This window comes from Artibeus jamaicensis, unplaced genomic scaffold (genome assembly GCF_021234435.1).
Source record: "Artibeus jamaicensis isolate MK-2021 breed Jamaican fruit bat unplaced genomic scaffold, CSHL_Jam_final contig_1015, whole genome shotgun sequence".
Classification (NCBI taxonomy): Eukaryota; Metazoa; Chordata; class Mammalia; order Chiroptera; family Phyllostomidae; genus Artibeus; species Artibeus jamaicensis.
Window position 1 is genome coordinate 11,503,721 of NW_026521194.1, and position 14,511 is coordinate 11,518,231.

Here is a 14,511-nt window from a genome sequence, read left to right on the forward strand (position 1 = left end):
ATAAATATTAATGATAAATAAGTTTATTGATGAAATTAAGACTAGTTCTTAAAAAACATTTCAAAATATTTTTCATTTGGGTTCTGTTATACATTCCTTCCTTTTGAAAATCAAAAATTAAGGCCATATAAAAGATGCTTTTGCAACACATGGAAGAGTCTTTTTTACATGTATTATATATGTATGTATTATATATTATTTTCCTGATTTATGGGTTAGCTTCATCCATTTGATCTAATATAAATCATTTATGAGGCTTTATGGGGATTTTAGTGCTCATATTCTGTTGGAGTTGCTCTTTCTCAGTTTAGACCAGTAAACTAAAATATCTGTTGGCTGCAGAGATGTTACCAAGAATTATGCTAGGATTTTTAGTCCTGTGTGGTGCTTCACTTTAAACAAACTTTTATGCCTTTTTGACATACACTATCCATCCCCCTAGTGGGAATTTGGAACATTCCGAGTAGTGATCACAACATCCTGTGCATCTTACTAAAACAATATATAAATGTTTATTTTCAAGAGAGTTTTTAAAATTGAGGTAGAAAATATTATTCTTTACAAATTGGTGCCTGACATTATTGAATTGAATAAGTAAATATTCAAGTAAATATATGAATATTTATGGTTTATTTTCCTGGTAGCACTAATGCCAGTCCCTGTGCAGAAGCTTCTCCTGAATGTGACAATACATTTATATAAAATATTACTGAATCTCTTCTCATTATCTGCCGTAAACTGGGACAAACTTTGGCCACTGTCCAGAAGGGTTTTTCTTTGAGCAGCAAGTTATCAGTTATTGATAAATTGCTCTGGCAGGTTGGGAGGCTCAAGACACATGACTTCTTACAAAGCTGGCACCTGACAGCTGTCATTTTGAGGAGGAACCAATGACATCCAAGAAAGCACAGCCAACCATTCTCTGTGTGCCATCTTCCATCAGCAAGTTTGGTCTTGTTTATTATAACGTAGTTGGAAGTGAATCTGGATAATTTATGGATGGCTTACATGCTCTGACTCTTTATGAAAGCAGCTGTTCTCCTCATGGCGTAAAATCCTGAAGTTTAACACTGAAGTTTGTTTCATGCTAGAATGTTAAGTAGTGAGTGTTTTTGAAAGCGCCAAACTCAATTTGTTTCTATCAAAGGCAATAATGAGTCTCCAACTTTTACCAGTTCTTGGGAATAGGAATCTGGTCTTGAGTCTCAAACATTTCAGAACTACAATAACAAGTACCTTTAGTCCTGGTCTTCAGGTTTGCCAAATTATATTTTAACAAGGCTATGAATGGAGAATTTTTTAGATATGTAAATGTGTCTTACTGCAGCTTTCAATTGACAGGAAAGGAAGACATATTTATGCTTATGGAGTCAGCTTTTTTCACATCCTTGATGGTGCCCTGGATATTTTACATTCATTTTGTGAAATATATTGACATTGTCTACTACTGTCATGCATTGGAGGGTAAATATTTTTGTTAGGCCATGTAAAATTCGGTAGTGAATGTTAACTTTGAAATAGCCATCTGGGTTCCATAACTCCTCATTTAATTATATTCAAATGGGCAGAAACTCAGTAAAAAAAAAAACCCTCAAAATACAAATAGGAAAAAAGGTACATAAAGAGCTAATAATATCATGATCATACTGAGTAGGTGAGTATCTCTGAAATGTAGTCATAAAACATAATATAGTGATTATCTTAAATAGTTGGTGTGCAGGGAGAGAATTTCTAAAATAAGATCTGTACAAGGTCTTTTTTCACACCAAAATGTAATTGTGTTTTCAATGGTGGATAAGTTACAATTGGAGGAAACTTCCATAGTGAATCTTTGCTCCATGCTGATTTTTTTTACTTTGACCCACACGTCCATTCCTATGGAAACATAGGTTGAGTCTTTACAACAAAGGGTGATGGGGCCTGGGAGGAGAGACGCAATAGAGAGAACAGAGGGTGAGGAAAGGGCAAAGTTAAGAGGAAGAGGCAGAGGCTTTTTCTCAGTGGTGATTAGCTTAAGGCCTATAGCTTACACTGTTGGCAGCCAGGTAGCTGTTTCCATGGTAACAACCAGAACAGCAGAGTTGTCAAAAATGTGGTAAGTTGCAAAGGCAGAAAATAAAATTCACTCTCTTGCTTATAGAGCAAAAGATCCAGCACATTGCCTTTTTTTCTAGACAAGTTAAATTAAGAAGGTGGGGATTGTAAAGTTAGTGGCATATTTCTTTGGGGTTATTTTCTATGAAATATTGGATCCGTGAGCTTAATTTTAACTATGAATTATTAAAACTGGAAACCGGGGTGTACGGATTCTGTGAAAGTATCACACATGTCACCAAATTCAAGACAGCCAATGTCCAGGGGACTTTAGATCTTTCAGAACTCTTTCAAGTTAATACGCAAACATATCATACTGGTCTGTTTTTCTACCTTTGTAAATGCCTTGGCCTCTATGAGTATCACCAAGTTATAAAAGAATATTGATTGAGAAGGAGATATAGAATATCTAAGATACATGAGTTAATTTTGTGTGTATGAATGTCTTTCTGAAAACAAAGATGACAAAACAGACCTAGATTACACATTTTAAAGATGGGGAAGGTGTGGCAAAGGACAGATGTATCCCTTCAAAGTTCCCATATTTTAAATTTTTAGAAATCAGGTCTGTTTTATTTCTTCCAGGAACATGAATATTGATTGTTTAGTAAAAAATGATGTAGATTTATTATATGAGTCCTAACATTGAACTTGTCATGGTTTTTCACCCACTGGAAATAATCAGGACTGCACAAATATCATTTTCATGTAAAATTCTTCAGGGGATACCATAAATTTTGATAGTCCACTCTAAACTAATTTAACCTGCAGGCATCGGTTAGACACCAGTTATAAAATGGAATTGTAAAAAAACACCTTCACCATCCAAATTATTTATTATTTCATTATATTTGGTACACTCTGGGAGCATGCCATCTAATATGGGCTGTAATAAGTGGTCATGTTAATATCCTGTAGCAAGTATGCACCAATACTTGACTTATGAAAATGATTAAGATGCCTACCTAATTCATATATGTGAGTATTTTGTGGGCATTTTTACATGATACTGAAAAATTGTTATTTAGGAGTGTATCAGCTTAAGCAGCATCTAATACTTTTTCCTTTTTACAGTACATGAAGATGATGGGTGTGAACTCCTGCAGTCACTTTTTTGCCTGGGTGATAGAGAGTGTTGGATTTCTACTGGTTACCATCATCATCCTCATCATCATACTCAAGCTTGGCAATATTCTTCCCAAAACAAATGGGTTCATTTTGTTCCTGTATTTTTCGGACTACAGCTTCTCAGTTATTGCCATGAGTTACCTCATCAGTGCCTTCTTTAACAACACCAACATCGCAGCTCTGATTGGAAGCCTCATCTACATCATCGCCTTTTTCCCCTTCATTGTTATGGTTACAGTTGATGATGAGCTGAGCTACGTACTAAAAGTGTTCATGGTGAGTCGACGGCCATGTGGAATGGCCAGTGTGTAAGAAAAATGGGCCTTTTTTGTTGTGGTTTTTAAACTTTCACACTGGAAATACACGTATACTTATTGAAATTTAAAAGTTTAGTCACTGAACAATGAACTGTCCTAATGATAGCCAGTTTTTCTACGTCATTGTACACCATACAAGCAGAAGGCCATGAAAAAAAAGAAATTTCCTATAGTTTCTAAAACCATAAGTTGATATTGTTAAGAAATCGTTCCTGAAGAAAGAACAGTTAGAATATAATATATCACAATTTGAAGGGCACCAAGAATTCTGGCTTGAAAGCCCCTATTACTAGAATTATTCTAATATATCAATGATTTTCATGGTTTTCATGGCATACAAAATAACTTACAGGCATAAAAACAAATGCACTGACAACACATAGTCGATTTTGAATTCCTTTCTGTGTTTTAATTCAAAAGTGCTCAGTTAATTAAAGAAGTTTAGTGAAAGAATTGAGATTATGAATTTTGGAAAGTAGAAGTAAACCTCTTTATTGACTAAGAGTCATATTAAAGCTTTGCTTTCCATAAAGAAATAAAAAGTGATAAATAACTTTCATCTAACTTTGACTACTTTGGGTTTAAACAAAATTTAAAGTAATAATTTTTTGCAATTATAAGTATTCAATCATTTGCTACTTTAGTGTATTTCCTCATAATACTCTGTTACCTGAAATCAGTTTATGAAGTAAAAAAAACATACTTTGGCTGCTAACATTTCATTTGGTTTTTGTCTTAACATTGTATTACTTTGTACTGATCTACTTTATAAATTGCTGAGTACCATTTAATAAGTTTAGACATATATTTTGGACATATGACAAATTTTTTCAAGTTATAATTTTCCTACTCTTGTTTTCTGCCATTTCCTCTTCTCTTCTTTCAGAGTCATAGCATGCTTGGTAAGGGACCCCCATGTTTTTAAATGTGATTTTTTCTACATATGTCCAAAGTTTAAGTATGTTAAGATCCATCTGGGTGAAAAGTATGAAGTTTTCAAGAGCTCTGATTACTGGTTTTTCCTTCACAGAGCCTCCTGTCACCAACGGCATTCAGCTACGCCAGTCAGTACATCGCACGATATGAAGAGCAGGGCATTGGTAGGCTCCTCTCTGTGAAAGTGGGTTTTTGTCATTCCAGACTGTCATATAGCTCACACAAGAATAAATGCATGTGTTCACTTTGTAGGTCTTCAGTGGGAAAATATGTACAGCTCTCCAGTTCAGGACGACACCACCTCCTTTGGCTGGCTGTGTGGTCTGATTGTAGCTGACTCCTTCATTTATTTCCTTATTGCTTGGTACGTCAGGAATGTCTTCCCAGGTACGAACATACTCCCTACACATGCCTGCTTTTTATAGTTATCACCATTATGAGTTGGCTAATATGTATGTTCTAAATATAAATAAATACTTTAAAAATAAATACTTAAATTCCAAAGTTAACCAAAATTTCTTCAGGATGAGATAATGCACCTAGGGGATTTCTTCTCTGACATTTCTTAAAAGAATGGAGTGAATTAAGAAGCATGGAATCCAGTCTTTCCAAGTGGGAGTACAAGGCAAAAGCCAAGTCTCTGCATTTGAAGGGGAATTTGCCAAATTCTAATGGAAAATAACTACTTGGATTTCCCCATCCTAGCTCTCAAGTGGTCATCAATTCTAGCATGCTTAGGAGTTTTCCATTAAGCCGTATTTATATTTGTACAAATGCGTAGAGATAGAAATAAGATCACTGATTGCCTGGGATTTGGGTGGGAGCAGGGATTATCTGAAAAGGGGCCTGAGAGAACTTTTTGAAGTTACAAAAATATTCTAATATGTGGCGATGGTTGTCCAGTTTTAAAATTTTAATAAAATCATCTGACTCTGTACTTACAATGAGTAAATTTTATGGCACATAATTATATCCCAAAGAAGCTGTTTAAAAAGAAAAGAAATTTTTAAGCTATGTTTTTACTTTGAAAACTGACAGCATTTTTAGTTTTATATAGTATCAAAAAATGAAACTACTTCCTGAACCATATATAGTCATTTGTTATTTAGCTATCGATGCTTAATATTAACAATCAATTAATATCTCTTCTTCCTAATACATTTTTATTACAGGTACATATGGCATGGCAGCTCCGTGGTATTTCCCAATTCTTCCTTCCTATTGGAAGAAGCAATTTGGATATGCAGAGGTGAAGCAGGAGAAGAGCAATGGCCTTATGTTTACTAATATCATGATGCAGAACACCAACCCCTCCACCAGCAAGACAAGTAGGTCAACAACATGCATTGTTATGAGAGAAGTGATACAAAATTTACATGACTGGTGATTTTAATTATGTTTTCCAAATGGCAAGATTATTCTTTTCATCATGGATGAATATGTCTACACATATGTGTTAGGACTCTTATGGAGATTAAACTGTGGCTTTTTCTGGGCTCATTAGCTTAGTTGGTTAGCATATGGTGCTAATTAGTCCAAGATTGTAAATCCCTTTGTGGTCCAGTTAGCCTCACACAGGGAAAAATTTTCTTGTTTGGTCACAGTCTGCACCCCAAACTCCAGCCATCTGTCACTAGTCATAAGGAGTAACCAAGTAACAAGTATGGATAGTTTAGCATAACCTAACATGAACACTGGACAGTTTGAAGTTCATGTCTTACTGACATTGGGTGAGTAGTGTCACCTTTATAAAGCAAGGATGGCCCACAAAAATGATCCTTTTGTGATGCCTGAAGGAGATGTAGGAAGTAATTAATGAACTGGATTCTGTAAACCACAGGTTTGAGCTAAAGAACTAGGCTTGTTGCAGTGAAATCACACATTGTAGACATTTCTTTCATAAGTTGGTATCATCCTATCCAATCAGAGAACCAAACCTTAGCCGTTTTTTTTAATATGTGAGATTTGATGAATAAAACAGAATTCACTATAATGTTACTGTTTTTCTGGGACTGTGTTTTCTGACAGAGAAGGGTCATGAAGACCTGAGAGAAAGTAGTGCCACATTCTTTCACCTAGGAGGAGGCTAAAAGCTATAATAGGTCATTTGTTTCTAGAATTAAATTTTACATAGAAGGTTATCATTTTAATTAAGAGAAAGTCTAACTCTGGCTGTGTTTTCTTTCTTGGCGAGCTTACCACAACTTCTCTTGATTTCTCTACAGGTCCCGAATACATGTTTTCTTCCAATATTGAACCTGAACCTAAGGATCTAACAGTCGGGGTGGCCCTGCACGGAGTCACAAAGATCTATGGCTCAAAAATCGCTGTCAATAACCTCAATTTGAACTTCTATGAAGGGCATATTACTTCACTGCTGGGGCCCAATGGAGCTGGGAAAACTACTACCATGTATGTTACTTTATAATACTTACCATGAGAACATATTATTCAATAATTCCTCAACTCTTTCAAAAAATTGAAGCCATTACATTTCCCAGATGGATTAGAATGGATCGGCTTTTACACACTGAAGGATGGACTCTAAGTCAGAGGTCCCAAACTGCGAGCACCAAGGCCAGATCAGGCCCTCCAGACAAGTTTACTTCTACCTGGTGTCGCTCCCCCCAGTACTTCTTAAAATGTTTAAGTTGGTGCCAATATCTAAAAATAAGGGAGTTTTCTAATTAGAAAAATATTCTTGGCATCTCTTAGATAAAACAAAGTTTCAGCAACATTGAACCACAGTCTTGGGTTGGGACAATTGGTTGGGGCATATTAGTGACTTTTCTTTTAAAGGAGGTATCTGCTTTCTCATTTATTTCTGGGGCCTGCCAATTCTTACAACCTCATGTGTCCAGTCTGTTTTTATTTATTTGCATTCTATGCTCACATATAAGCTTGAGTTTACACGCTGTGGTATAAACACACTCAGCCGCAGCTGCTCCTCCACAGGGAAGCCTTGCCTCAATTCATAAAGAAAGGAAAGAATCACCAGCTCTCAGATACGGATTAAAAAGGGCAGAAGTGCCACATGGACTCTTCTTTCTCAGTCTTTCCTTAACTAGCATTTTCCTGTGTCTGAATGGGGAAAAGATTCAAATGTCTTGGAAGTGGCATGGTTTAGATTTTGTGTTGTGGTTATTCACCTCCCACACTCCACATTGCTTATCTGGGAGCCAGCCCTAAGACGCTGTTGGAATTCTAGCCCTTATTTGAGGAAAAAAAAAGTCAGTGGCTGGATGTCCTAATTAGTATCATCATGAGTAAATTCAGTGACTGCCAAAGTGTTTTCAAATTAATTTGCTATGTAAATAAAGGGGTGTGGGAAGGAAGGTCATGAAATGAGTGAACATGATACAACTGTATTATATGACCTGTTTAAATTCAGAGTTGACTTTCTAGTGTGAGTAGAATGCTTAAAAGGCAAGATCTCTAGCAGGCAATGAGAAACCCAGGAAGAAAGGAGATAGAGAAAGCTTTTGAAGAGGCTGTCATTTCAGTTGAGAAAGTCACCATCTTGTTCTTTTGAATATGAACATTTAATATAAAGAATGAGATATTATATGTGTTTTAATGGGAAGGATTGCTTATTGTATTGATTCCCTGTTTAGTCCACAGTAGTCCCTGGAGTTCTAAGCACTAGTTAGGTGCTGAGACAGAGCAGTGAGAAAACAGATGCTTTTCCTGACCCCACAGAGCTTACATCTTAATGAAGAAAATGGATATTAAATAATTGCCCAGTTTACCAACCATCTAGAAGATGGCCAGGAATTATCTAAGTGAGAATAGTCTAGCCACAGAGTGGACAAAGAGACTGGAGATGGCAAATGAGCATGCAAGAGTAGAGTTAGAAGCCAACAGCAGCATAGGCAAGTGGAGATGGTGGTCTGCATTATGGCATGGCTGGGAAAATGGAAAGACGTAGGTGGAGTTATGAGACAAAGAGAGGAGGAAGATGCAAAATCAGCTGGATCTGAGGCTTGTGCAACCCCTGTATTAATTCACTAGATGGTGAAGGAGATACACCAACAAGGATGGGTGGGGGTGCAAAGACTGTTCGTTAATTTTAAGCATTGAGTTAGAGGACCATGGAAGATATCTTCTGGAGACATAGCACAGCCTCTTAGATACATAAAGCAAGCCTAGAAGTGAGTGATGAGATCAGGGCTAAAGATCTACATTTGAGACTAACAACCTATAGATACCATCTGATGCCAAGGAAGTACATCAGTTTGCTAAAGGAGAGAATGTACTGGCAATTAAAAAGTCCAACCATTTCCGTCATTATTATCATCACCATTATGAAGCGTTTATGCAACACCCTAAATTATGAAGAGCTTAAAAGTAATTTTTATTTTTTATTCCCATTTAATACCATTTTGTTTCATAGTTTTACCTTGCCTAAGGAAATAAACTGGTAACATTTTTCTGCTAACAGATGAGTTGTATTTATTCCTAAAATCTAACTGCAGTGCTTGGTTTACACCAACTTGATCATTTCTCTATTTCCAGCTCCATGTTGACAGGACTGTTTGGGGCCTCAGCAGGTACCATCTTTGTCTATGGAAAAGATATCAAAACCGACCTACACAGTGTACGGAAGAGCATGGGAGTCTGCATGCAGCATGATGTCTTGTTTAGTTACCTCACTACCAAAGAACACCTTCTCTTATACGGCTCCATCAAAGTTCCTCACTGGACTAAAAAGCAGTTGCATGAGGAAGTAAAGAGGTCAGTTATGGGAGGACTGAGCATACGTGTTAGCACTTTGCAGAGAAATTGAGCTACTATAGTGATACCAATAGGAAACATTTTCTCACAAGCCAACTGATTTTGAGTTTTTTACTTCTCTGATGCTGAATACATTTAATATCATACACAGGAATTGTTGAAATCTCTTCAACTCTGGCTTCTATATTGCCCCAAATCCTCTGATTCTAATCTCCATGGCTATTGTACTGGTCCAAGCGCCTGGACTGGATCCCCAGGTTTATTCTCCTTTATCTAGTCTATTCTGCACAGAGCAGCCATGGCGACCTTTGTAAACTGAAGATCAGAGTAGGCCGTCCCTGAAATCAAGACCCTCTCGTGACTTCTCACCACATGCAGTGGGGAACTCAGTCATGTCTTTATCCACGCCTACCTCTGAGGCCCTACCTGACCTGCCTCCAGTCTCACTTCTGACTTATTTCCTTCTAGTCTCCCAACACTCCCTTTGCCCTAGGCACACTGGCTCAGTTGCACACTTGGTTACGCTAAGCCTGCTCCAGCCTCAGGACTTCTTACTTCCTGTTCCCTCTCCTCAGAGCAGCTTTTCCCAAACAGCCGTTTGACTTACTCTTCCACCTCCCTGGTCTCTGATGAAATGTCACTTTCTGAGGAGACCTCCATATATAAAACAGGTGCCTATAACAGCATGCCTCAGGCACTATTTCTCTCCTGTCCCCTGCTTTATTGATTTTTATTGTGCTTATCACCACCTGGAATATTATAAACTTACTTGGCAATATGTTTGTCTACTAAATTTTCTCTGCATCTTTCCTGAAACACACACGTATTAGAATTCATCTGTTTATGGGTAGGAGCATTACCTGCTTCCTTCTTCCCTCCGACACCTAAAACAGAGTCTGGCACTAAAAGGCCAGATTCTCTATAAATATTTGTCAAATGAGTGAACAAAAGAATGAGCCATATTCCCTTATGTTGTTTCCTGAGCAGTAATTTTACAACTCCAACTAGATAATACAAAATAGAAAAGTATATCAGGAATTTTCAATAGTCTATTGCACCTTGCTGAGCACATGATGGTTGTTTAGTGAATATCTATCAATTAGGGTACTTATTATATTTTTCCAATATTTAAATGGCCTATCTGTAAAAAATAATCACCATTCATTATTTCTGAAGGACTTTAAAAGATACTGGACTATATAGCCATCGTCATAAGAGAGTTGGAACATTGTCAGGAGGCATGAAGAGGAAGTTATCCATATCCATAGCTCTCATCGGTGGATCAAGGGTGGTCATTTTGGATGAACCATCCACTGGAGTTGACCCATGTTCTCGTCGAAGTATATGGGATGTTATATCCAAGAACAAAACTGGTATGAGTACCTTCTTATAAATTCTCCACCCAGCAGTCGTAAGTTTGCTCTCTCGGACACACACAAGCCAACTGAAGCCTTTCTGTTTATGACACCCACCAAAGGCCTCACATGGGCTCTTCCTTTTCCCAAGTCTTCTTGCCTCCCAACTAAATTTCTGGACCAATTAGTTAATATTAGTGTAGTGTCCACTGTGAGTTGACCACTTAACTGGCCTTTTTGAGAGCATGCAAATCCAATAGACATTCCAAGTTCTGCCTAGAGGAGCTTAGAATCTAATTAGAGATACCAAACATACACAAATGAAAATAAACTGAAAACAGAATAAATAAGTGCTAACAGGATGTGAAGCAAAGAGCAATCAGAGCAGAGTGGATTAATCAGAGAGGAATATTCAAAAAGTCTTTAAAATTAATGCTTCTTCATAGCGGTGCACAAAATGGTGGAGGCGGGGGATCGAGGGGGCTGGAAATAGAAAAAGAAGGACCTCCAAATATTTTAGGAGTAGCCCTGAATTTCTCTTCGATCCTTTGGGAAGCTCCTTCTGGTCAGTTTTTCCGTTATCTCTTAAATGTGAGTCTTCCCGTAAGTCCCAAGATTTACTTGTACTGATTCTCTATATCTTGGGAGCTGTATTTTCATTTTTCATCCTTGGTCGTTCCACTCTGTGTTTTCCAGCCAGAACAATCATCCTCTCGACACACCACTTGGACGAGGCTGAAGTGCTGAGTGACCGCATCGCCTTCCTGGAGCAGGGGGGGCTGCGCTGCTGCGGGTCACCCTTCTACCTCAAGGAAGCATTTGGGGATGGCTACCACCTCACACTCACCAAGAAAAAGGTTTGTAGGAGAGAAAATACACCTTAGTATGGGGTCATAAGTTCATTTTGTAGGAAACAGAGGCAGACTCTCTCCAACTTTATTCATTGCTAAAATTCACTGTTAGTATGTTAGGGTCATATTTCTCAAACCCGAGCAAGTGTCAGGACACCTGCGGGTCTAGGGAAACTCAGACCTCTAGCCCCACCCCAAGAGGCTCTGATTCTGTGGGTCTGTCTGGGATAAGGCTCCAGAGTTTACTACATTTCTAACGAAGTCCCAGGTGGTGCCGATGCTACCAGTCTGGGATCCCACAGTGAGAACCACTCTGGGAGGTAGAAAATTGTGTATGTCCTCAGGTTACCGGTGAAGAATCAACCCTTTATTTCCCGCAGCATTGTGTCCTGTAAGGCTAAAAGCTAGATTTTTCTGTTCTTCCCAAAGCAAATGAAGAAAATATGCTATCATACACTAACTCTCTGATCAGTGCTCCTCAGGTGGCAATGCAGAGTCCAACTCACCAGACCGTTGGTGCTTGTCTTTTAGATCTTTGAAGACCTGTACTGCCTACAATTGCACAGGGCGTATCAAATTCTTTCAGTCAGGTTTTGACCACTGTCATTTATTTATCTAATTATACGGATGTGATTTTTAAAATACAAAAAGTAGTTTCTTGCTATATTTATCAATTTATTCAAAAACTTTTGTATTAAGTGTGTGGTATGCCTTGTCGTGTGCCCACGACATTATTCTAGGCACTGGGGATATGGCAGCAGACTGATGACATTAAAATCTCTGCGCTCCTGGAGTTTATATTTATTCTAATAAAGTGTGGAGAACTCAGGTGATTCATCTGATAAGTGTATGATTGAGTTTAGCAGGTGATAAATGCTATGGGTAGAAATAAAGCAGAGGAAGGCACCTAGGGAATGCTGAGTGGTGCCATTTGAAGTAGAGCAGTAAGAGTAGTAAGAGAAGGGGTCTCTGAGAAAGTGACCTGTGAGCCAAGAGTTGGAGCCCAGGAGAGAATGAGCCAGGTCTCTATCTGGGGGCAAAAAAAAAAAAAAATTGTAGAGGCCTGGAAGAGAGCCCGTGCCTGAGCCTGAAGCACTCTTAACACAGAAAAGAGACTGTGGTTTCAAGTGGCAGGGAGGATGGTGGGCAGTGAGGATGCGGAAGGGATACAGTGAGATGGGAGAATGGAGCCGGAGAATAGTTATTCCCATGCAACTACAGGGACCCCCAGTGGGACAGGGAGCCACTGAAGGAGTGATGTGACACCTGAGGTCTGGGGTCTGAGGCCGAGAAGAACTCACCACCCGCTGATCTCCTGATCAGGGCCTGGGACACTGCAGGGTAAAGACACAGGAGTATTTAACTTCCGTTTTTTCTTTCCCCTAGAGCCCAAATCTAAGTGCAAGTGCGGTGTGTGACACAACAGCAGTGACAGCGATGATCCAGTCGCACCTCCCCGAAGCCTACCTGAAGGAGGACATCGGGGGAGAGCTCGTTTATGTGCTTCCTCCGTTTAGCACCAAAGTCTCGGGCGCCTACCTGTCCCTCCTAAGAGCCCTGGACAACGGCATGGGCGGCCTCAACATCGGCTGCTATGGCATTTCCGATACCACCGTGGAAGAGGTGCTCCTGGGCGTTCCTTAACGCTGATATCATTGCTGTTCTCTTAAAATAAAGCTGCGCCATATTTTTTTAGAAAAGAAAAGAAATATTTTTAAATGAACATGTCATAAAATCTTAAAATCACCTCCCATATCATTCTTATGTAAGACTGACTTCTGAGAAAAAAAAACAGAGAACAAAACTTGTTGCTCCGATTAGAGAGTGCCTGTCTTTCACATACAAATATGTTCGCTTCAAGTCAGACTTATTTATCTTGATAAATGTGATAAGAATTGAGAATCCAAACTGAGCCTAGAAACTAAAGGTATGCATGTTTGGTATTAATGAAGTATAATGTCTTTTCTTTCTAGGTCTTCCTGAACCTGACTAAAGAGTCACAAAAAAGTAGGGACATGAGACTTGAGCACTTAACACAAAAGAAGATCGGAAATGCCAGCACGAGCGGCACCTCGACCCCGGACGACCTGTCCGTGAGCAGCAGCAACTTCACAGACAGAGATGGTAGGAGTCTGAGCAAGCATTTCGCTTAATTCAGTAAATGGCATAAGGAAATTCGCGTGGTAGATTTTGATTTTTGAAACTCAACTTTAAATTGTGTCTCTAAATTCAAAAAGCTTAAAGAGATATAAGCTTTCTTTTTCATTTAAAATTATTTGCTCCAAATATATGTATTTTTAAATATTTATTGAGGTTTTAGAGATAGAGGAAGGGAGGGAGGGAGTGGGGAGAGTCAGAGAGAGAGAGAGAGAGAGAAAAACATCGATATATTGTTCCACTGGTTTGTGCATTCACTGGTTGATTCTTGTATGTGTTCTGACTGGGTGACCATACCCACAGCCTTGGCATATCAGGGGGATGCTCTAAGTAACCCAGATGCCTGGCCAGGGTCTCTATTTTAAAAAACAGTTGGAGAATGTTGAAGAAATTCCTTATTCGGACAATGATGAGTATTCCTCTACCCACCAGTAGTCATTTTCAACATGTAACTAGCCAAGATCTCAGATTTGTGTTCAAGTTAAAATCCTTCTCGTAACTGGCACTCTTCCACCACTGATAAAGTAACCTTTTAAAGTAGTCCACTCACTCTTATTAGATATGTCTGAGTGGGGACAATAGTCATTTTTAAAAAGTTAAGAACATAGTCATCACTCATTATGGAACCTCATCGGAAAACATGTCTGACCTCCACACCTCTCCCAGCAGTTCAGGTGCTGAGAGGAAATTCAGGCTCTGAGAAAATGCTTTTGGAGGAGGGTCTCTGAACTGGGGAAGTTGGAGCCAATGGCTACGAGTCTATAATAATAGGTCTCTCTCCCCAATTCTTCACACGATACACGATTGAAAAATCATGTTTCTTAATGCAACTTTGAGGAACTGAACTCTTTTGAAAATAACTTCTATCCAGTTATTCTCTTTCTGACAGTTAATTTATTCCTTTGAAGACACTATTTATTTAAGAAAACATGTAGTAAA

The 14,511-nt window shown here is 38.6% G+C and overlaps 1 protein-coding gene across 1 annotated transcript in view; it reads left to right on the plus strand.

Annotated features, from left to right (window-relative positions):
- Positions 1-14,511, plus strand: part of ABCA12 (ATP binding cassette subfamily A member 12) — a 172,669-nt gene that overhangs the window by 123,106 nt on the left and 35,052 nt on the right. Inside the window, exons 24-33 of the mRNA XM_053656453.1 lie at positions 3,169-3,498; positions 4,570-4,639; positions 4,728-4,862; positions 5,648-5,803; positions 6,701-6,887; positions 8,991-9,209; positions 10,386-10,582; positions 11,261-11,421; positions 12,802-13,038; positions 13,389-13,539. Coding sequence (XP_053512428.1) covers positions 3,169-3,498; positions 4,570-4,639; positions 4,728-4,862; positions 5,648-5,803; positions 6,701-6,887; positions 8,991-9,209; positions 10,386-10,582; positions 11,261-11,421; positions 12,802-13,038; positions 13,389-13,539 — 1,843 coding nt within the window. The remainder of the gene's footprint in view (positions 1-3,168; positions 3,499-4,569; positions 4,640-4,727; positions 4,863-5,647; positions 5,804-6,700; positions 6,888-8,990; positions 9,210-10,385; positions 10,583-11,260; positions 11,422-12,801; positions 13,039-13,388; positions 13,540-14,511) is intronic.